We start from the raw sequence: 23,279 nt of genomic DNA, 5'->3' as shown, positions 1-23,279 counted from the left end.
AAATGTTTATATGCCATTTGGAAGAGCTATTTGCATAATGCACCTTTTATTTCAAATTTGTTTTGCATTTTTCAGTCATTTTTCTTTTTCTTGCCTCTTAGGTCTTCTTATACGTCCTTACATATGTTTACTTGAGCTATAAAGTTACACAACGTGAGCGTAAAGGTAGAAAATTAGTCAGCTATATCTATTTGGGTTTGGTCAGGTGTTTTATTTATTTTTGTTCTCATCACATAACCATTTATTCATCCCCCCCCTTCAAAAATTGAACCATACTCATGAATACAATTAAGTATTATGTAGTGTTACGTGGAAACTCACTTTATATTCCCTGTCTCACTTTTAGTTTGTGATTTCCTGAGAGTTGTATAGACAAGCCTCTTTTACAACCACTCAATTATGATGACTTTTCTTATGAACTGGATTTATTTTCTTTCTTTTCTTCTTTTTAAAAAAATTAGCTGAGAAGTTAAATTGTTAACTATCCATAGGCACAGGAATTGTCCCATTATTCTGGTACATTGTGTCTTTTTAGTTCTAAAATAAAACCACGTTTTACTAAACATATATGTGGAATCTATACTATTTAACTACATCTCTTTTTACTTTGACCTAGATTCAATCTATACTACATTAACAATGAATAGTTAATTTTTAGAAATCAGTAAATACATGATCTTTGGGAGGGAGATGGCATATAACAACTTGAAATTCCCAAAAGTTCTAAGTGAAAATATAAACATTGCTTTAACAGACATCAGGGAAACATTTACTTTTCAACACTATTTTAGAGGTTCTGTAATTAGAAAGCAGGGATAATAACATAATTATATGAGATTGCATATGTAATTTAAGTCAGTGTTACAGCTTTTCTGTTCGTAATTTATAGGTTACCAAATTACAAAAGATCAATTATTCAGCAGTAGGGATTCTGCCATTCGGTTTTGACAGTTCTGTAAAGATTTCACTAAGGTTTTTCATTTTATATTTAATTTACATGGGTTAATGAAAATTAAGCAGCAAATGGTAGATTTTATAAGAGAAGTGGAAACAATTTTTGGTCGAAATGGAAGATGGGTGAATAGCACATAGCATTTATAATATTTAAACTAAACTCAAATCTTTCTGTAGTTTATTTCTTCTGTTATGAGAGAGAATATAAATCTGTAATTCTTTGTATGAAACCTGTAAGCTAGATATCTTTCATAATACAGAAGCTTTCTCATTTTATAACAGTAATGCAGTACATATATCTATCAGTTATTACATAACTCCAGTTGGTTCTGGGATGACACTCATATTCAAATACATTAGTCCTTATGTGGAGATATGTATAAATATTTACTCTGAGTGTTATATAGAAAGATACATATAGGGCCAGATGCAGTGGTTCACGCCTGTAATCCCAGTACTTTGGAAGGTAGAGGCCGCTGGACTGCTTGAGCCTAGGAGTTTGAGACCAGCCTTGCTAGCATGACGAAAACCCATGTCTACAAAAAAGTACAAGTATTAGCCGGACCTGGTGATGCGTGCCTGTGGTCCCAGATACTCAGGAGGTTGAAGGTAGGAGGACTGCTTGAGCCCAGGAGGTGGCGGTTGCAGTGAGCCAAGATCCTGCCACTGACTCCAGCCTGGGAAAAACAGTACTGTGTCTCAAACAAACAATTGGCCAGGTATGGTGGCACGCACCTGTAGTCCCAGCTACTAGGGTGCTGAGGTGTGAGGATCACTTGAGCCTAGGAGGTAGAGGTTGCAGTGAGCCCAGATAGTGCCACCGCACTCCAGCCACGTGACAGATTGAGACTCCTGTCTGAAAAAAAAAAAAAAATCTGACTTTGAGTATTGCTACCAAATATATACTTTGAAAGATTATGTACACATCATTTGAAAGATTTTGTGTTTTTTTTTCTGTTTGTAAGTGCCAATTGTGTACTTATAGGGCAAAAATGGTAAAAAATCAATTTTAGGGGATTTTTCTGTAGGCTTTTAAAATTATAAAGTATAAAATATATACAACAAACTAGGCAAATATAAAATTTTACATTATTATCACATCATAGTAAAACTAATTTTCACCTACATCAAATGTATTGTAGATAAAAATCAAGATATCTAAGACACATCAGTGAAATTCAGGAAGATCCTAACTAGGTTTTTAAGACAGTTAGTCCTGTCCTTGTATTTATTAAACATATCCAATATACACGATACTTTGTGGATGGTGCCCCAGCTCATACATTGTGGCTTCTCCTAAGACAGAAATAGCCAGCTTTCAGGTAAAATAAATCTATTTGATTTTTTCCTGACCAAAATTATGATTCATATTGGTTGCCACTCTCTTTAAAATATTTAATATTTATCTGCCAAATTGAATTAATCAAACTTGCTATATGATGGTCCAGTCATGGGCTTGCATTAGAGATACTCTTTACCTAACTTGCATTCTCATATAATCCATACGAATGCTGATAACCATGCACATAATAACCAGAAATTAAGTAAGAAACCAAGAAATAAAGCATTAACAATGTATAGATTCATCAATTTATAAATGTTACTAAATAAGAGATTGGAATAAATTATTCAAAATTTATGGTTCGGAAAGTATTTCTGTGATTCTGAGATTGTTTCAGAGGAATTGAAAAAAATCTCCATTAGTTTTGCATGTTTTACAGTTCAGCAGAGTTGCCAATAAATTAAACATTTTTCTGTTTATATGATTTTGCTTGTGTGTATTTTTTCTAGCAATTTCCTGTGGGATTCCTAAAGCTCCAACAAATGGAGGAATACTAACAACAGACTACTTGGTAGGAACACGAGTTACCTATTTTTGTAATGATGGATATCGATTGTCATCCAAAGAACTTACTACAGCTGTATGCCAATCAGATGGAACATGGAGCAATCATAACAAGACCCCTCGCTGTGTTGGTATGTGTGTCAAGGGAATTTCATCAGTTGTTTTTCTCTTGGTATTTTATATACCTGAAATTTTATGTATTGTAGAATTATAAAAACCAATCCCTAAACTGAAATGTGATGTCTAAGAAATAAAAGTTGAGTAAGCTATCTTGTACAATGAAGTACTAGAAGACAGTACAAGGACTTTTCCATCATTTTTGAAAACCTCAGAATATTTATGTCAAAAAAGACACTTTTATTTTATACAATAAAGTTTTATTTTGTAAAAAGTCATCCTTTAGTCAACATGTGTTTTCAATAAATGGCCCCTTGAGAAAATTTTTAAAGATTGTGTTAATAAAATGATATTTTGACATATTTCAATCTGATTTTTATAAGGATAAACAATGTTGCAAAAATTATCCATAACTTTAAACTTTTGTTGATATTCTTCTGGTTACTTACATTTAGAAGAGTTCCTATTGCTGTCACTATTACTTCACTAAATAAGTTTACATAATGATAAGACATTAATTCTGGTAAAGATTTGGTAGCAAAAAATAGAAAATATTGATGTAAATAAACTCTTGAATTTTCTCTAAATTTCAATTATTTTTTCCCATTTAGTACTAACATTTCCACTTAGCTGTGATTTCACTTAAAATGAAGATTGTTAAGTTGTTCGCACTCTCAGCATAGGTATCTAATAAGGCTTCTACTTACTTTGAAAAAGTTTTGAATTAGCTAAAGTTGATATCACTACTCTTGCATAAAAAGGCTATTCTCATCAAAAAAATTTCCTTGAAATATAGTCTTTTGTAAACTTATAAAGAAATAAGGGAGTAGATGTAAGCCAACAATTGGGATTCTAAGTAGGTAGAATAATAAGTACAAGATTGAATTGTGAAACCGTTGAGTGTGTTCAAGAACTGCCAGCAATACCATATAGCTAGGGGAATGGAAAATATCAACATGCAAAAGAAATAAAGAACAAATACTAAAGGACCTTGTATAGTGCAAGAGTAAGTGAATTAAGGCAGTAGTGATGTAAAGAATGGAATAGACGTTAAGATATAGTGATTTGTTAGCAATTACACCCTTTGGTTTTTGTATAGTTGTTACATGTCCAAGCATCAATTCCTTTACCTTGGAACATGGAAGATGGCGAATTGTGAATGGCTCCCATTATGAATACAAAACCAAGGTAGTTTTCAGCTGTGACCCTGGTTATCATGGACTAGGTCCTGCCTCCATCGAATGTCTTCCTAATGGTACTTGGAGTTGGAGAAATGAAAGACCATATTGCCAAAGTAAGTATATACTCTGCTAACCTTATTTCATAAGCTATGTTTGGTTATCGAATTCTTTGAATCAGTTCCTTTTATAAACACACTAGATCAATAATTAGATGACATTACTAATATGGTCATTTATTCTCATTACATTTTTAAATTTTCTAACTATGTTTCTATTAGTAAATGCTTTACTAGCAAATAGTATTAGTAAATGCTTTTCTAGCAAATAGAAAAACATGGGCTTTGGATTAAGAAATCTAGTGTTTGAATTGTTGATCTGTTATCTACTTTAACAACGAAGTAATGTTTACTTACTACTTGACAGACATGCTTTTAGTCCTTTACATGTTTTATACTCATTTGGTTAAAAAAAAAAAAAACCTTTGCCCCAGATGTAATCATTCTATTAAAGTCACAGAGCCTATAAATGATAGAGAAATGATATTTGACCAAGTAGCCTGACTAAAACCCTTGACTTTTTATTATATCATGTTTATTCTCTCTGATTCCAAATTCTAAAACTAGAAAATCTTAAAACTAGAAAATTATAATACCTGTCATGTAGAGTTACTGCAAACATTTAATGGTATGACACAATTGAAATGCCAGCTATAACCACATCCTCAATAAATATTATTGAACCAAATTGAGCAGTTAAGGCATTTTATTTCCATACATTTTTATAATATAAATGGCCAGTATCTAATATACATAAGCTAATAGAACATAGGATATTCAGGTGAAATATCTTGAACTCCCTTTCTTACATTTGTTTATTGTCTGTTTTGTTTCAGGAAATATGCTAGGCGAAAATTCAGTCTTTTAATTAGTGTCCAACACAACTCTATGGTATATATTGTATGGAGACCCATGATTTATAGACAAACTAATAAAGAGATCAAAGGTCTACGTAGGATTATTATGATTAAGAAGTTTAACATAGCAGACAACTATCTTATGTGTAATAAGTACACAAGTATTATTATCTTATTTATGAATATTCACTGATTTGAAATTTATTTTTTGAATCCCTGTATCAGTATAGAATTTTTTGGTTGCCCTGTGTTCCAAGATAATCACATTAATGAATTAAAGTATTAAAAATATATTTCTAAATTATGTTTAATATTGTAAAAATTTGCCATCATCTGTATTTTTTTTGTTCTTTTTTTTTTGTTCGTTTGTTTGTTTTTTGAGAAAGAGTCTTGCTCTGTCTGCCAGGCTAGAGTGCAGTGGTGCGATCTCAGCTCACTGCAACCTCTGCCTCCCAGGTTCAAGCAATTCTGTCAGTCTCTGCAGTAGCTGTGATTGCAGGTGCCGGACACCACACCTGGCTAATTTTTTTCTGTATTTTAGGTAGAGATGGGGTTTCACCATGTTGGCCAGGCTGGTCTGGAACTCCTGACCTTAAGTGATCTGCCCTCCTCAACCTCCCAAAGTGCTGAGATTATAGGCATGAGCCACTGCACACAGCCTGTATTTCTACATTTTTGTGCTAGTCCTCCAAGTTTTTTTCCCAGGATTTTTCTCTGACTGCAGACTCCTTGTTTTTTCCAAATTATTGTTTAAAAAGAATAATTTGTTTCTAAAGGGCACATGGATAGTAATATTTCAAAGAGCTAGGTAATTATTATCTACTACAGAAACACTCATTTAATCAGGTTTTCAACAAATGTTTGTCTGATTCTATTGTGTTAGATTCTTTATTATGTAGAATGGTTTAAATGATAAATAAGGTTGGGTTACTGCCTACAGGTAAGAATGAGGGAATGGCAAGGGATTTAGGAATTGCAATTAATTGAGAAAAAGAAAAAAATAGTATTTTTTTCTGGTCCTCCATTTAATCATCTTTTAAATGAAAATAATATAAATATTAGAATTAATAATAATATTAGTATATCAATAATATTAATAGCCACCTCAAATGACTTTTTTGGGGGGATGAGCTCAAAAACATCAGTACATTTTAAATTTGATATGCAACTCTTGCAAGTTTGAAAGTTTTCTATTTCTCTACCTGACAGCTATCTAAAACTTAAGACTGAAAACCTAGAGAGTTGTTTTGAGCATTACATAAATGAAAACACTGTAGCACCTAGTACATAATACGTGCCCAATGAACATGATCTGTTATTGTTTTTATGCTAGAATGGCAGTTCATCTGTGGTCTTCAAATATGAAGAAGTCATAAGAGATGCTATATGACCCAGCAAGCCAGTTAAATTTATTTTCTTCAATTTTTTAAAACTTAGAAAAAACAGATGAATTATATCTAATGGATCTCATGAAAATCAAATATTTTACATGTAAAACTCAAACTATAGAGTTCTTGACAAAAATTATATTGTAATTATTATTTTAATGTTGGTTTAGATATGAAGAAACTTTGGCTCAGGTAAGTCAAAGGGCTTGCCCAAAGTTACTTGATAAGACAGAGAAAGATTTTGGATTAATGAATTATCATCTCTTTAAACTTGTGATCCACTGTAGCCAGCTTGACTAAGCGAAAAATGCAAAAAAAAAAAAAATGAAAAAAAAAACTTTATGTCTCTGTTACTTAGAAGGTTCTATGGGGACTTAAAGAGGATACATTTTACATTATGTCATCTCTTTTCTCCATACTTTCACACTCATTCAAACATGTTTTACAAATGCCAATTTCCTTTGTAAATACATCAAATCATAGGAAGCTCAAAATGTTCAAAGCACAGTTTTGTTACAAGTGCAGCTTGACTATATCTTTAAGGATTTTTATTTATCATTTTAAAGTTATTTCCTGTGGAGAACTACCTACACCTCCAAATGGAAATAAGATTGGAACTCAAACTTCATATGGCTCAACAGCTATCTTTACCTGCGACTTGGGATTCATGCTTGTGGGCTCTGCTGTAAGGGAATGCCTTTCCTCAGGTCTTTGGAGTGAATCTGAAACCAGATGCCTAGGTACAGATTTTTAATTTGTTTTTACCAAACTTCCCCCTGCCCCTCACCCTTGAAAAGAGGCATCTCTTTTTCCCTAATATGAGATACTAATTTATATTCATTCAGTAAGGATGTTAAAAACCAGAAAATACTTATCTTAAAAAATGGCTTATGATAGAAAAGCTACTAAACGGAATAATCAAATAGCATTCCTAGTGAAATCTAAGGAGAGACACATTTTCTTCCAGGCATGGTGAAAATATAATGGTGAAAACTAATTGCTGAAAATTGTATGCCTGCTTACTCAGCTGGGTTAATCACTGTAGCTGTTAAGTCATTCTAAACCATAGTCAATTCTCTTTTCACCTATTTGCTTAAGGTAATGACTGAAGAAGATAAACAATGTAATGTCTGTATTTAAGTACCTGTCTCCCGTTTTATTTCATAAGATTTCAACATGCATAAAACTAATTTCTATTAAAATTAAAAAAAAATTTTTTTGAACCTGATTTTAGGCAATTAGGATGTTTTCCCCTTAGAGTATTTATTATAAAAATCTTCAGTTAAAGAAACTGAACTAGTTCATTCTTCTTACCCTGCCTCTTTTATTATGAAAATATTATATTTTATGCTTTATCTCCTTTTTCAAAGATTTCAATAATTTATTTAATATTAAGAAAATAGTATGATTTATGCTATTTATGCTTTATTTTCTCTAAAATGATTTCAAGATCTGACAGCAAGTATTGAATTAGGTAACAATGAGAATTTTTCTGATGATTATTCACTTATCTGTTGGAAGTAAGGCAAGATCTTTTTGTTTACGAATTTAAAAATTGCTGATTATCATGAATAGAGTACTGCAAAATCTGTACAGTGTTTTTGTCTTTAAAATGTTACTGTTTAAGAATATGACACATGGCAGAAAAGTCTATACTTATATATTGTGTGGCTAATAAGCTTGAAAATATTCATAGAAATACAATCATTATTTGAAATTTCAAATGGTACAGTTAGAAGTTTTTGTTAAAATGTCTTTTTTCTCCTTCTCAGGCACATTTGTTAATAGTTATGCTTGGAAGCCCAGCAACAATTTCTTTATAAGAGCACACATTTTGAATATACACAGGGAACTCCTGAGTCCCTGGGGTCATTAATGGACCAGGCTCTGGCTAGAGATGGAGTTCCTCTCAGACTAGGGTCTTTCCTCTTCCTCTTTAAGTCTCACCTAGACAGAGCAGAGTGGTGAGGGTAGGAGTCATGATGTCTCCCACTGGATAAGGTTGGGCAGATGGATGAGGCCACTTCAATGACTATTGAAGAAAACAGAAAATAGTTAATGAGTTAAATGATTATGTATTAATATGTGATTATATAATGAAATAAAAACTCAAAAAAATAAAAAATCTTAATAGTTTGTAAACTGATTTTGGTTGTACTAATTTCAATTACAGATTACTTAGTTTACTTATGCATTTTTAAGTAAACTTAGTTTACATATAAATTTTTAAATTTATATATAGTTATATAGAAATATATATTTATACATACTCTTAAGTATTTAAATTATATATTACATGTATCTTTAAATATGTATACATTTATAAATAAATATATATTTAAAATACTATATTTAAATGATATATAATTTAAATACTATATTTAAAATATTTAAATATATATTAAAATATTATATTTAAAATGAAGTATATTTAAAATATAGTTAAAATAAAACTAAATTTTAAAAGTATTTTAAATATACATATGAATTTGAAAATACTATATTTTATGGCCATATGCTGTCATGAATTGTTATTGTGTATTATATATTATTTAATATTGTATATGGTATGTGGTTTTATTCACCTAGTTAGAATCTTGATTCCGTTCTCTGGAAAGACAGGTCATAACAGGAATATTTATAAGAAAATATTGCCTCTTAGTCTAAGGAGACAAGATCATCCATTGTAGAGAATACAGTGTTTATATACAATGAAATGCAAAAGGATGTTGGTAGGAGGAAAGTACAGTTACCAAACAAGCAAATCCCAGAATATTACACTGTGAATTGACCTTAAGGATTCATTCTTCTCAATTGGTTTGTGTAACCTCAGACACTTTTAGCTTAGAATGGCCATGAGAATGTGCTTATAATTGTTTCTCTAAGTATGGTGCATTTATTCCTGCCTTCCTAGTATTTTATTATGAATTTTTCAATTAAAGGAATTGACAGTGAACACCCGTATGCCTACCACCTAATTCTACAATTAGCATTTTTTTCATACTTGCTTATCACATATCTATCCATATTTCCAGGCCTCCATCAATCCATTAATTTATTTTTTTGATGCATTTTGAAATAAGTTGTAAACATCAGTATACTTTGTTGCCAAATATTAAGCATGCATACCATTAGCTAGAGTTCAATATTTGTACAAAGTTTTTTTTTAACTCTGGCAAAATTTATACGTAGTGAAGTACATAGACCATAAATTCAGTTAGATTAGTTTTGAGAAATGTATACATCCGTGTAACTAAACCACTATAAAGACATAGAATATTGCCATTACCTCAGAAAGTTTCCTTATGCCCCTTCATGGTCACTGGGCAACTCTCCTCCTCCATAACCTGAGGCAGTAACTATTTCGATATTTTCACCATATATTAGTTTCCCCTGTTCTAGAAATTCATTAAATGGAATTGCAAATTGTGCACTCTTTTGTATAAGGCTTCTTTTATTCTCTTTTATCTATGCTGTTGTGCATATCTGTAATTTGTTCCTTTTATTGCTCAATAGGATTCCATTGTACAAATATGCCACACTTCAGCCATTCTCTTTTTGATGGATACATGGACTATGTCCAGTTTTAGGCTATTATGAATAAAGCTGCTATGCATGCTCATGTAAAAGTCTTTTTGTGGACATATGCATTCATTTCTCTTGAATACTCACAATAGAATACATGTGGGAGAGTTCTAGTTGTCTCCCATTCTCTCCAGCATGTGGTATCGCCAACTTTTTTGTTCTCTCCATTCTGTTGGATGCATAAAGGTATCCTATGGTATTTTAATATTTTTTGTCTTAATGAATACTAATCTTAAGCACAGTTTTTCATAGGCTTATTGGCTATTTGTAAAATTTCCTTTGTGAAGTGGTAAAGTATATTGACTTGCCTTTTTGTTATGAATTGTAGGAGTTCTTTACATATTCTTGTTACAAGACCTTCATCATTATGTGTTTTATAAGTATTTTCTCTTATTCTGTGACTTGCCTACTCATTTTTTAATAACATCTTTTGACAACCAGGAATTTTCAAGTTTGGTAACGTCTATCATTTTTGTTTGTTTTACTTTCTCTTTCTACAAGAAGCTTTATAGTTTTAGCTTTAACTTTTATATCTCCAATATTATTTTTAATTCGTATGTGTTATATAGTAGCATTGAGGAGCTTTTTTACTTGCACTTTGTATCTTGCACTATTTATTGAAAAAACTTCACAATAATTATTGAAATCATCTATGTAAATCCTCTAAATTTGTTCATAATTTTCAAAATCACTTTGGCTACCATAACACTTTGCAGTTTCATATAAATCTTATAATTAGTTTATCAAACTCTGCAAAGAGATTCTGGTGGGATTGAATCCTTTCATCAGTATGGGGAAAATTGACTTCTAAAAACATTGAGTCTTGTGATCCATGAACAGAGTACATTTGTTTGGGTCTTATTTTTTGTGTGTGTGTGCAATAGCAACATTTTGTATTTTTAGCATAGAATGTGCTATTGCTAAATTTATTCCCCAGAATGTTTTACTATTATAAGTAAAAAGTAAAATTGTTCTTGTTTAATTTTTTAGATAGGGTCTTGCTATGTTGCCCAGGCTGGTCTTGAAATTGTGGCCTCAAAAGATCCTCCTGCTTTGGCCTCCCAAAGTGCTGGAATTATAGGCATAAGCCACTGTGCCCAACTAAAGTTGTTTATCTAAATTACATTCTCCAATTGTTTGCTGTCAGTATATAAAATATAATTATTCAAAATATTTATCTAATATTCTACAACCTTTCTAAATTCACTTACTATTTTAAGATGTTTTAAAAATATAATTTTCTACATAAATATTACCTGAGTATAGAACAGTTTCACTATTTTGTTTCCCAACATTGTGCTGTTTTTCTTCTTTGTGTTAATGTATTGCACTGGAGGGGTTTTAACAATGTCTTTATTGGGTTGAGAATGTTCCCTATACTCCTAATTTGTTGCCAGTTTTTTATCATGAATAGGCACTGCATTTTGCTATATACTTTTTCTGCATAGATTGAAATAATTACATAGAATTTTTTCTCTTTTATTATGTCAAAATTACAGTGGTTAATTTTTCATATTTAGCCAAATTTCATTTCTGGATAAATCCCAGATAATCATGATGTATTATCATTTATATGTCACTAGACTGATTTTCTAAAATTTTATTAAGGAGGTTTGTATCTCTGTTTATGAAGTACTTTGGTCCTTTATAATCATTTAAGGACTTTGGTACTTTTTAATTTTTTTTTTGAGGCTTTACTATTGGGGTTAATGATTACTTCATAAAATAAGACAATAAGTTCAAAGGTGATTTTTTCTTTTCTATTTTCTAAAAGAATTTGCATAAGAATTATTTTTCCCATTAAAAGCTTGAATTTCCCAGCAAAAAAAAAATCTGTGGGAAGGTTTTTGTTTAAGAATTCAAGTATTTTAATAGATAAAAACTATTAATATTTTTATATTTTTATCTTGTGTTAGTTTTGGGGTGAGTTATAATTTTCACAGAATTTTTTTTCTTTTCTTCTGAAGTGTTAAAATATATTGGCATAAAGCTGTTTTTAGCATTCCCTTATTCTTTTAATTTCTTGAGGCTTTATAGTGATATCACTTCATTCCTGTTATTGACAATTTTATTCTCTCCTTTTTGGTGTTAATAGGGTTAGCTAAGAGTTTAATAATTTTGTTGCTATTTTTAGAGAAAGAATTTTTCACTTAGTTAATGTTCTCTATTGTTCGTAATCTTAAATATTTCCTTCTGTCTACTTATTTTGGCTTTATTTTTACATCATTTTGCTCCTTGCTTCTTCTTAACATGGAGTTTTAGGTCATTGCTTATATATCTCTATTCCTTCTACTAAAAGCACTGAAACTTATTAATTTCTTTAATAAGTAATGCTTTATCTGTACCTCTAAATTTTGATATATTTTCTTTCTTTTTTTTTTTTTTTTGAGACGGAGTCTTGCTCTGTTGCCCAGCCTGGAGTGTGGTGGCATGATCTCTGCTCACTGCAAGCTCTGCCTCCCGGTTCAGGCCATTCTCCTGCCTCAGCCTCCCGAGAAGCTGGGACTACAGGCACCCGCCACCACGCCTGGCTAATTTTTTGTATTTTTAGTAGAGATGGGGTTTCACCGTGTTACCCAGGATGGTCTCAATCTCCTGACCTCGTGATCTACCCACCTCGGCCTCCCAAAATGCTGGGATTACAGGCGTGAACCACCGCGCCCAGGCTACATTTTCATTTTTACATATTGAGATATTTTATAACTTCTTCAAGACCCAAGTGTCACTAGACACGTGTCTTCTTTTAATTTGCATATACTTGTTGTTTTGCTAAATATTTCGTAGTTACCTTTATGTCATATAGTTATAATTGAATTATTTGTGGCTTGCTTTTAAGTCAACTTTAAAAGTTTGCTAATGTTCCGCATGTATATAAATATACAAATAAAACAAATCACAGTATTAAAAATATTACTTTATAATGCATTTCAGCGGGCCATTGTGGAATTCCAGAACTGATTGTGAATGGTCAAGTCATTGGAGAAAATTATGGATATAGAGACACAGTTGTATATCAGTGTAATCCCGGTTTTCGATTGATTGGTTCTTCAGTGAGGATATGTCAACAGGATCACAATTGGTCTGGTCAGCTTCCATCCTGTGTGCGTAAGTAAGCATGGCAAAAGCAATTAGAGACCTCTGATCTTTGGAATAATTCTAGTTTTTGTTAGGCAAGATGAATATATATATTATGTTGTTATATATATCGATATAAAGTAAATTTCCACAATCCAATTTGATACTGCTATGCAAAAGTCTTTAAAGTGGAATACGTTCAAGAGAATTTCAGTTATATTTTATCATGAAGATAATAAATTAAATTTAGCTCTTCTCATATTTAATATAAATATATAATATTGATAAATTAATATTCCTATATGGAAGACACATTATCAACACATTTGTAATTATAAGGATTTAAATTTCTAGAGACCACTGTGTAGCTGTATCAAGGTTTGTTACTATGTGATACTACAGAGCTTTTTATAGTGGAAAATATTTTGGATAAATATTATCTAACAATTATGGTGCTATTGTCATGACATCAAGATTACATACTGATGAAGCACAGTGGGGAAAATATTATCATTAGGCATGACATAAAGAACCTTTGCTCTCATTTCAGGTCCTCTGATGATTATGTGAGCTAATGCAGTGTTTAATCTCTCTAGGACCTAATTCCCTTATATAGAGAGTGTGTGGTTGAAGATGTTTATCATTATGTCATCTTTTAACCTCAAAATGCATTGCATTTTTAAATGTATCAAGATTACACATATGTAACGTAGCTATATTTTGTCTGAAAAAAATTAAAAATTATGAGGATGCAAAGGCATATGAATGAGATCATGAACTCTAGGGACTAGGGAGAAAGAATGGGAGAGGAGTGACGGATAAGAGATTACACATTGGGTACAGTGTACACTGCTCAGGTGACGGGTACACCAAAATCTCAGAAATTACCACTGAAGAACTTATCCATGCAAATAAACACCACCCGTTCCTCAAAAACTATTGAAATAATTTTTTAAAAAGCAGATAAAAAAGAAAATAAAAGTTTATTTTAAAGCACTGTTTACACTATTTTAAAATTCGTACAAAACATATGAATATATGTAATTTTAGAAATATTTTAAAAAGATCTCACCAGTTCAACATATATCCATGTGATCTTTTAGGTTGATTAGATATGAATTCACACATGAAGAATAAAGTGTATTTTGAAATATCTTTTCATTATTTCTTAAATATACCTGCTGTGCTTTGTGGTTTTAATGGATCTCTTCCTATATGTACATTGTGGATTTGGCCATTGTGCACTTACTATGACTGCTATATTATGAAAATAAAAATAGAGCTGAATAATGATAAACTCTAGTACATCTCAGAATCCCCGTAAGTATTTAGTGTTTCAGATCACAATCTATCCTACTTTGGATCTTAAAGTCAACTACATTTTTCTTATATTTTTCGTCTAATAATATCCATCTCCAGATAACTGACATTTATATTAAAATTATTATTAGTAAATAAGTACTGTAAATATGTTGTAATTATAATAGGATCATAGGATAAAGATTTTGAAAGTGTCCGATAAACAATACATGGGACTTTTAGTATGCGTTCACAGGAAATATTTCATTTAATCTGTTACCAATTGCATGTATACTTATAAATTCAGTCATTATACTGTTTTGATCCAATCCACAGAAATGTATAGAAATTCTAGTTTCATGGTAATGATAATAGGATACTAGAACATCTAGTTTCATGGTTATGATAATAGGATAATAGAATATCTAGCTAACAGTGAAAATCACTTTCCTAAGACACACCCATACACCACCCCCAAGCAAATTGATTGTCTGATGATTTAAAGACAGCAATATCCTGCTTGTGTCTGCCCTAGATATGTTCTTTTTCATTTATATTCAAGCATAGCCAATTAATACCACTGTTTTTCTTGTTGAATAATTGAGACTATAAATGAGAATTGGCCCTTAGGGTAAAACTGGTTTCTTTATTGATAATTTTAAACAAGAATAAGATGCAGTTAAATTTCCAAATAGGTAGGTTGACATTAACAATACAGCTGAAAAATAATTGCTCTTGGGTCATTTCCTAAGTACTAAAAGTGACTGTGGTTGCTTCCTGTGCCCAATTAGGAATCACTATTACTGAAGTTGCTCTGATTAATAGAGTGAGATAATGCAATAAAACAGTTCATAGAAATAGTGTTTGGGGAAAGCCAGCACTATGTAAAATTTATAGTGGGACACAGCGTTAAAAGAACCTAATTAAGAATATTATTTCCAAGAAAAATTATATTATCAAATATCAATGATGAAGGAAAGAAGCTAGTAAGATTGATTTAGAGAATATTTTGAGAATATGTCTCAAAATATTAGTGAATATCCTAATGCAGCCTTTGTGTATCATTTTCTATTTTCTACATTTTGTAGTCACATTAATTTACTTCACAAGCACACATTTGCTTATCAATCTATTATTCATAAAAATTGGTTGTTCAAATAATATTGAAAGCACTATTTCAAAATTAAATGCAAAAAACTGCCTTTAAATATCCTCAATTATTAACTAGACAAGGAAAACTGGTTCAGTTTTGTTCTTTTCTACTTTTTAACTTTGTTTTTTAAAGCACAAGATCTCATTCTGTCATCCAGTCTGGAGTGCAGTGGCAAGATCATAGCTCACTATGATATGTATGCATAGCTATGATCATGCTCACTACAGCCTTGACTCTTCTCCTCAAGCAGTCCTCCCACCCCTGCCTCCCAAAGCACTGGGATTATAGGCATGAGTCACCACACCTGGCTAGTTTTGTTCTTTTCTGCTATTAGGTATGGACATGAGCTTTAATTATTCCCCAGATTTCTTTACATTTCAATACTCTGCTGTTTGCCTCCCCAAAAAAGTAGAGAGAAAGGATGAAATAGGTACTGTGAAACTTTAAATATCTATGTACCACTTGCATAAAATTATCACAATTTTAAATAATTATCTATTTACTAATATAATAATGCTGTTAGACTATTTTGACATTCTACTTTGTTCATTTACGTTAGTAAATATACTTTCCTTATATTTCCAGATAAAAAGTAGTCTTCTTTCTACTTTGTTTGAAATGATTAAGTATAATCAATAATGCAATAATTGATAACTAAATTTTTTTTTCTGTGTTTCCTTCCCTGTCCTCCTGCCACATCATATTAGCTGTTAGCTGTGGTCACCCTGGTAGTCCAATTTATGGAAGAACAAGTGGAAATGGGTTCAACTTTAATGATGTGGTAACATTCTCATGCAATATTGGGTATCTTATGCAAGGGCCAACAAAGGCACAGTGCCAGGCCAACAGACAGTGGAGCCATCCTCCACCTATGTGCAAAGGTAAATATCTAAGTATGTTCCCATTTGGGGCATGATAATAATGTTCACATAAACATCAGTGACACACTTAAAACAGCTTGAGCAGAATAGTAAAAAGTTTTTATCTAATAAAACAAAAAGCTTTAATACTGATGTCATCTCATTAACAATGCTTTCCTTTTTCTAAATTTGTAACTTATATTTTTAAAAGTTAAAAGTGGTAGAGTTAATTTCTAACTTTCTTTTGTAACTTATATTTTTAAAAGTTAAAAGTGGTAGAGTTAATTTCTAACTTTCTTATTTGTATCTGTTTTGTGACTGCATATAAAAAGTAATTGAGATTATTTTTACTTGCAATTTGCTTTGGCGTTTATTTTCTTTTTATGTTTCTGAAAACTATATGTGGGCCTGGCTTGCCATTACACCTGTATTGAGGCTTTATTCATTTGTTTAATCTATAGAAACAGATTAAGGAGAACTCTTCGATGTTTTTCCAGTTTGCAAAGAAGTATATTTCATATTGTCTGACAAAATACAACCAAATTATCATTTTCCTGCATGTTGTTTTCTTACAGTTCAACTATAGCTTAAAAGATATCATTTTTAAAATTCGTACTCAGCACAATACTTATGAAGTTGCTGTTTTCCTAATTGTTACCAAATTTTTTTCTTTCTTCTGTATTTTCTACCACATAGATTTCAGTCCATTTTCTAGATAATCCATGGGATTAATTTTATTATTGGAATCTGGTTGTTTGAATAAATTTACCTTTGAAACTAAGTATGTAAATTTCTAATATAAATCTATATAGATATATGTATATTATTCCAAACGTATGTTTCAAAATTTGTCATTTGTTTAGTGGTCAACTGTTCTGATCCTGGAATTCCAGCCAATTCTAAAAGAGAAAGTAAAATAGAACATGGAAATTTTACTTATGGCACTGTGGTATTCTATGACTGCAATCCTGGATATTTTTTATTTGGATCTTCAGTTTTGATATGTCAACCAAATGGACAATGGGACAAACCTTTACCAGAATGTATCAGTAAGTAGATAATGTGAATTGTTTCTTGAGAACATGTCATGGAAACCATATGGATGTTTATCATCTTTATAAAACGACCTAAAGATATATATCACAGAGAAGCATATTGATTTTATTGTTTTACTGTTTTGAAATTATACTTTTCTATATTTCGCAAATTCAATGTCCAAATGTAATTTTCTTAAAATTAATGTGATAAATATTTATCTATCATTCTTTCATTTTGCACTTTGGAGCAGATAAAATATGAAAAGTAGTCATATTTCCTACTTTACAGTATTATCATCTGTAAGAGGCAACTATACGTTTATTCTGTACTAATATTTAATATTTCATTTAAGGCAAAATTAGTCTTAAACATCCATCATGGATTCAGGATATATGAAGATTTACACAAAGGGGTTACTTAAAACTTATTGATCTTAAATATTTGTCATATAGAGACACATATCCTTGTTAATGCAATAATTGTTAATATACATCATCTTTCTAGTCAGTGAATATCTAATAAGTGCATTTTGTTGTATGTTATGATAGGAGTTGTAGAATGTATGTAAAATAAATTACAGCCAAGATGCTTACAAGTAACGCACGTAGTGAGAAAAATAATTTAGCAGATATAAATCAAACTTCTGTGAAGGCATAGAGAAGTGAACATAAATTCTAGCAATTCGGTCAATTGATAGGTCTCAAATTGAACTAGATCTCAAACAGTTGGTGAGTCTTGGACTTGACAGGGAAGAGAAGAACAATTTCATAGACTGAATGAATAGTGTGTGAAGAAATCGTTCATTTTTGGCAAATAATTTTTGATTTTAGTAAATTGCTAAATTATAAAATTATTTTATAATTATGTTTCATTTAGAGGATTTTTTTATGTTCATGGGGTGTACTTTATGAACACTTTGTGACAACATTCACGTACTAACGAAGAAACAACACTTTTGCTGTGTCTATAAAATTTCAGATTCTGTGCATATAGTTCAGTAATTTGGCCTGCTGATTAAAATTCATTTGACTTATTTGTGTTGACTGGTCTAATTATTTGAATAATTTACTTACTTATTCTTATGTAGCTACCACATTAAAGTTAAAAATCTTTTCATAGGACATGTAAACCTGAAGTTCTTCAGGTGTTCTGAGCTCTCATATGTTTTTTGCCTTATCATTTCCTATAGCTCTCTCTGGTAGAGTATTATATACTGAAAGGTTTTATTAAGTTTTTGTGTCCTCATGTGCTGTTTGATACTCTAGAGATATGTGACACTCAGTATTTCTCTGAGTACAACTAGCAGGGGACACACGTTAAATTCTGAAACTACCTATCACTCATAAAGAATATTCTATAATGTATTGACTTTTGATTCTGCTATGACTAGCAGTGTTTTAGTTTATAAGCCACTGAGTATTGTCTTTGTACAGCATAATTTATTCATTACTGAATTGAAATGTAATGATTCTAGACTATATATTAAATTGTGAATCACAGATCAATCTTCATTGAATCTCTTGAACCCTCAAGTTCTTTTCATGTAATTTCTGTATTGCTTCACTTTAAATCCACATGGTGTCCTATGTCCTTACTTAGCAAATCCACATTAATCTTCTTAACTTTCACATATTTTACCAGAAACAGATACAGTTCGAACTCATACACATATATATGTGGACACACACTCATCACTCTCACATGTACAGATTTATCATAATCACTCAATCATTTTTAATGCTTACTTAGCTTACAATGTTGCTGTTAAACTCATCCTCAGAATGAGTAAGTTAACAGAACAGCTGTTATAGCTGCAAACTCCACTTTGTTTTTAAAAAGCCACCTTCAACATAGATGTTTGATTTCTGGAGGCTTTAGATGTTTCAGCAGAACATTTACTTCTGATATATTGTATAAACATGCTGGTATAGGTTATTCGATAGGAGATATAAAAAAATTTTATATTCAATAATTATGTATTGTAGTGATTGACTGTGGACACCCTGGCGTTCCTCCTAATGCAGTCCTGTCTGGCGAGAAGTATACTTTTGGGTCTACTGTTCACTATTCCTGCACAGGAAAGCGTTCCCTTCTAGGCCAGTCATCAAGAACCTGCCAATTGAATGGCCATTGGAGTGGATCACAACCTCATTGTTCAGGTACCACTTGGAAAACTGGACAATGTGTGTTGGAAATTACATTATTGTTAGTAGTAGTAGTAGTAACATATACACAAAACAACCTAAAGACTTAAAATATATTTCTGTCTGAAAAATCTCATGAGAAAAGCTGAAACACTGCTTACACATTACTGGAATATGTGTAAGGCTATAGAAATGCAGGGTACTGATGTTGTAGATGATAAATTACAAGTATGTGTTTTGAACTGTGTTGCTAATTTAAAGAATTTATGGTTTTAGGATGCTACACTCTATGAAGTGCTTTTGTTTATTAAAATGGAGAAACTATTCAAGCTAAAGTATCGATCCCATTTTAGCAGATACCACATATAATTTTCCCCAGAAGGCAATATTGTATCAGTGATTTTCTGTCAGAGTTCAGTTCTGTTTAACTTTCTAAGCAATTGATTACTTTAATGGTATAATTTTAAAATAAAGTCCAAAATGTTGTAAATTGAACTAATCTAATTTGTTTTATTAAAGATATTTATCTATCTTAATATTAATAAGTGACATATTGCTTAGAGTTATATTTGCATGAATTAATATTAAAGATATTTTAATTAATAATTTGTTCACAGAGTAAGTGTTTGGTAAATCTTTTCTGAGATAAATGTTTAAGTTACCACTTTTTTTTCAAAAATACCATTTACGTTTTAGATCTATGATGGCTCCCTAGTTGATACTATTTATTTTTACCCATCAACCAGATATTGTGCTTATTTTTCTGCCTTTTCTTTATATTTATATATTGTCCATTGTCTTTACACTACTTTGTCTCTGTGGATACCATTCTGATGACTTATTAGGAGTTATTTTACATTATTTTCACTTTAGAGTTAAAAGCAGTGAAATAGTAAATTAACCCCAAATCTTTTAACTAGTGATTAATCCCTATGAAGTGACTGCCTGGGACTTTGAATGTAATCTACAGATTTAGAAAAACTATCATTTTTAATGTAACTATAAAATTGATTTTATGAGAATTAAAGTCTTATCTTGGAGTGACTCATAGTAAATTAACTCTCAGATAACTGCTTATACATGCGAACACACAGACTCACCCCCCGCCCCCACTCCACAATGTATTAGGAAACTGCTACTAAATTGAGTAATAAAATTGTACACAGATATTTAAAAGTGAAATACTAATCTTAACATTTTGTGTGGTTATTAATTTTACATCACATGAAAATAAAGACATATAATGAAGGATTCCAAATACACAAGGCATATAAAAAGGACGAATGGAAAGAACATTTCCAATGCTTATATTTTCAACCCTTCTCTCTCTCTCTCTCTTTCTCTCTCGCTCTCTCACTCTCTCTCTCAATGTATATTAACACTATGGCAATTTTGATTAGGATTATTTAAGAAATGGTAAAACGACTAGGTAAAGACTGAGTAAATCTTTAACACTAAAATCAAAAGATGAACGCCTAGTCATGAGCAATATTCTTATCAGAAACTTAAGTCAGAGTTTCTAAATTTTGGTCTTTTACATTTTATTTTTATGTTTTCATATATGAGGAATATGCAATTCATTCATCTTTGATCATTGGTCATTGGTAGAGAAAATAAGAGAGAGAAACCTAGACTATCAGAACTGTATTATAATATTTACATGTCCTAGCACACCACAGTTCTACTTTAACAAAAACAAGAAAAATATTATCAGTAATAAGGAAATTCAGAAAAGGAAACATGCAAATTGCAGAATTCAGATTTTTTTAAATTTTAGTTTTATAAGTCTGTTGTCATTTGAGTTCATAGTACTGTCAGTTATACATTTTCCATTAGCTTGGTTATTAACTAGGTTTTGGAAAAACTTATGAAATATCCTTAACCTATTTAACGTCTCCAAATTCACTGATAAAAAAAAAATAACACTGTACTCTGCAACTATTTTCTTTTTCATTTACACTTTTTTTATGACTGGAGTCAGATAAGAAATATGAATTACAATTTTACTCAATGTATGCTAAAACACAGCATGCACAAAAACAAATGCCTACCAGGCCCTTGGACTAACTGATAAGCTTAATAAATGTTTATGGGAATTGGTTAACTTGAACTGTACTGCATTGCAGGTGATGCTACTGGGACATGTGGCGATCCAGGTACTCCCGGCCATGGCTCTAGACAGGAAAGCAATTTCAGAACTAAAAGTACTGTACGTTACGCTTGTGATACTGGTTATATCCTTCATGGCTCAGAAGAAAGAACGTGTTTAGCTAACGGCAGTTGGACCGGAAGGCAGCCAGAGTGCAGAGGTAATCTCAAGCAGAAATTAAATATATTGGAACCACTGGATTTTAGTGTGTATCTAAATCCAGATGAGTACTACTAGGAAAATTGCTCTTACTAGTTTATTCTGCCTGCAACTATGAAATAAAACAGTCGTATTCCCGTTATACTGACACCATCTCCTAAGATAACTATGACTGATAATTTTTTAAAAAAACCCTCATTGGTCATATATATGCAAACATTGTTCACAACATAGCAAATGTTTAGATTTAAAAAGTAATATATATTTGTTAAAAATATTTATTCTTTCCTCTTTACAGTAGTCCCTCCCTTATCCATGGAGAATACGTTCCAAGACTTTTAGTGGGAGCCTGAAACCACAGATACTACCTAACCCTTTATTTCTGTGATTTTTCACATATACCTGTAATAAAGTTTTATTTATAAATTATGCACGGTAGAAGATTAACAACTATAATAGTAAAATACAACAATTATAGCAATATACTAGAATAAAAGTTATGTGAATATGGTCTCTCACTCAAAATATCTTGTTGGCCGTACTCACCCTTCTTGTGATCTTTTGATCTGATAACCAAGGCAGAAATTAGGTGACTGACGAGTGGATATCATATACAGGGTAGGTACCCTGGACAAGGGATGATTCACTTTCCATGTGGGACGACCTGATATTTCATCATGCTACTCAGAACTTAAAATATATGGATTGGCTATTTCTGGAATTTTCCATATAATATTTTTAGACCATGATTGACCATGGCTAAGTGAAACTGCGGAAAGAATAGTGGATAAAGGGAGACTAGTGTACCTATATCATAGAGACAACAGAAAATAATAGGTTTTTCTTAGCCTAACATAACCTCAATGTCTGTCTTAGCTTCTAGTTTGTAGAAATGGAAAAATATAGAAACATACGGAAGTATGATTAAGATTTTTAATTGTAGAGTACAATTGTTAGTTACTGGAATTCACAACATTAGGGTGTTTGAGTAAAATTTTGATTGTTCTGACTCAGAGTTAACATAATTAAATCTTTACAAGAGAGCCAGTTGTGGCTCAAGCCTGTAATCCCAACAATTTGGGACACTGAGGCAGGAGGATCACTTGAGGCCAGGAATTTGAACCAGCCTGGGTAGGACCGAGCCTGAGACCACATCTCTACAAAAGTTTTAAAAATTAGCCAGGTGTGGTGGCATATGCCTGTAGTCCTAACTACTCCGGATGCTAAGGCAGGAGGATCACTGAGTCCAGGAGGCAGAAGCTGCAGTGAACCATGATTATGCCACTGCACTCTAGCCTAGGTGACAGAGCGATACTCTGTTTAAAAAAAAAAAAAAAAAAGAAAGATAAAAAGGAAAAAGAAAAATATTTTACAAAATTGACTAGTAAATAAAATGTTGCTGGAAAATTATCATATTG

At 31.4% G+C, this 23,279-nt stretch overlaps 1 protein-coding gene across 1 annotated transcript in view; it reads left to right on the top strand.

Annotated features, from left to right (window-relative positions):
* The window catches only part of CSMD3 (CUB and Sushi multiple domains 3), a 1,221,229-nt gene that overhangs the window by 1,135,274 nt on the left and 62,676 nt on the right, over window positions 1-23,279 (top strand). Inside the window, exons 51-58 of the mRNA XM_054498903.2 lie at window positions 2,746-2,931; window positions 4,017-4,211; window positions 6,966-7,139; window positions 12,916-13,089; window positions 16,219-16,392; window positions 17,235-17,420; window positions 19,395-19,568; window positions 21,680-21,862. Of these exons, the coding sequence (XP_054354878.2) occupies window positions 2,746-2,931; window positions 4,017-4,211; window positions 6,966-7,139; window positions 12,916-13,089; window positions 16,219-16,392; window positions 17,235-17,420; window positions 19,395-19,568; window positions 21,680-21,862 (1,446 nt within the window). The remainder of the gene's footprint in view (window positions 1-2,745; window positions 2,932-4,016; window positions 4,212-6,965; window positions 7,140-12,915; window positions 13,090-16,218; window positions 16,393-17,234; window positions 17,421-19,394; window positions 19,569-21,679; window positions 21,863-23,279) is intronic.

This window comes from Pongo pygmaeus, chromosome 7, assembly GCF_028885625.2.
Source record: "Pongo pygmaeus isolate AG05252 chromosome 7, NHGRI_mPonPyg2-v2.0_pri, whole genome shotgun sequence".
Lineage (NCBI taxonomy): Eukaryota > Metazoa > Chordata > Mammalia > Primates > Hominidae > Pongo > Pongo pygmaeus.
This window is presented reverse-complemented; position numbering and strand designations above follow the sequence as displayed.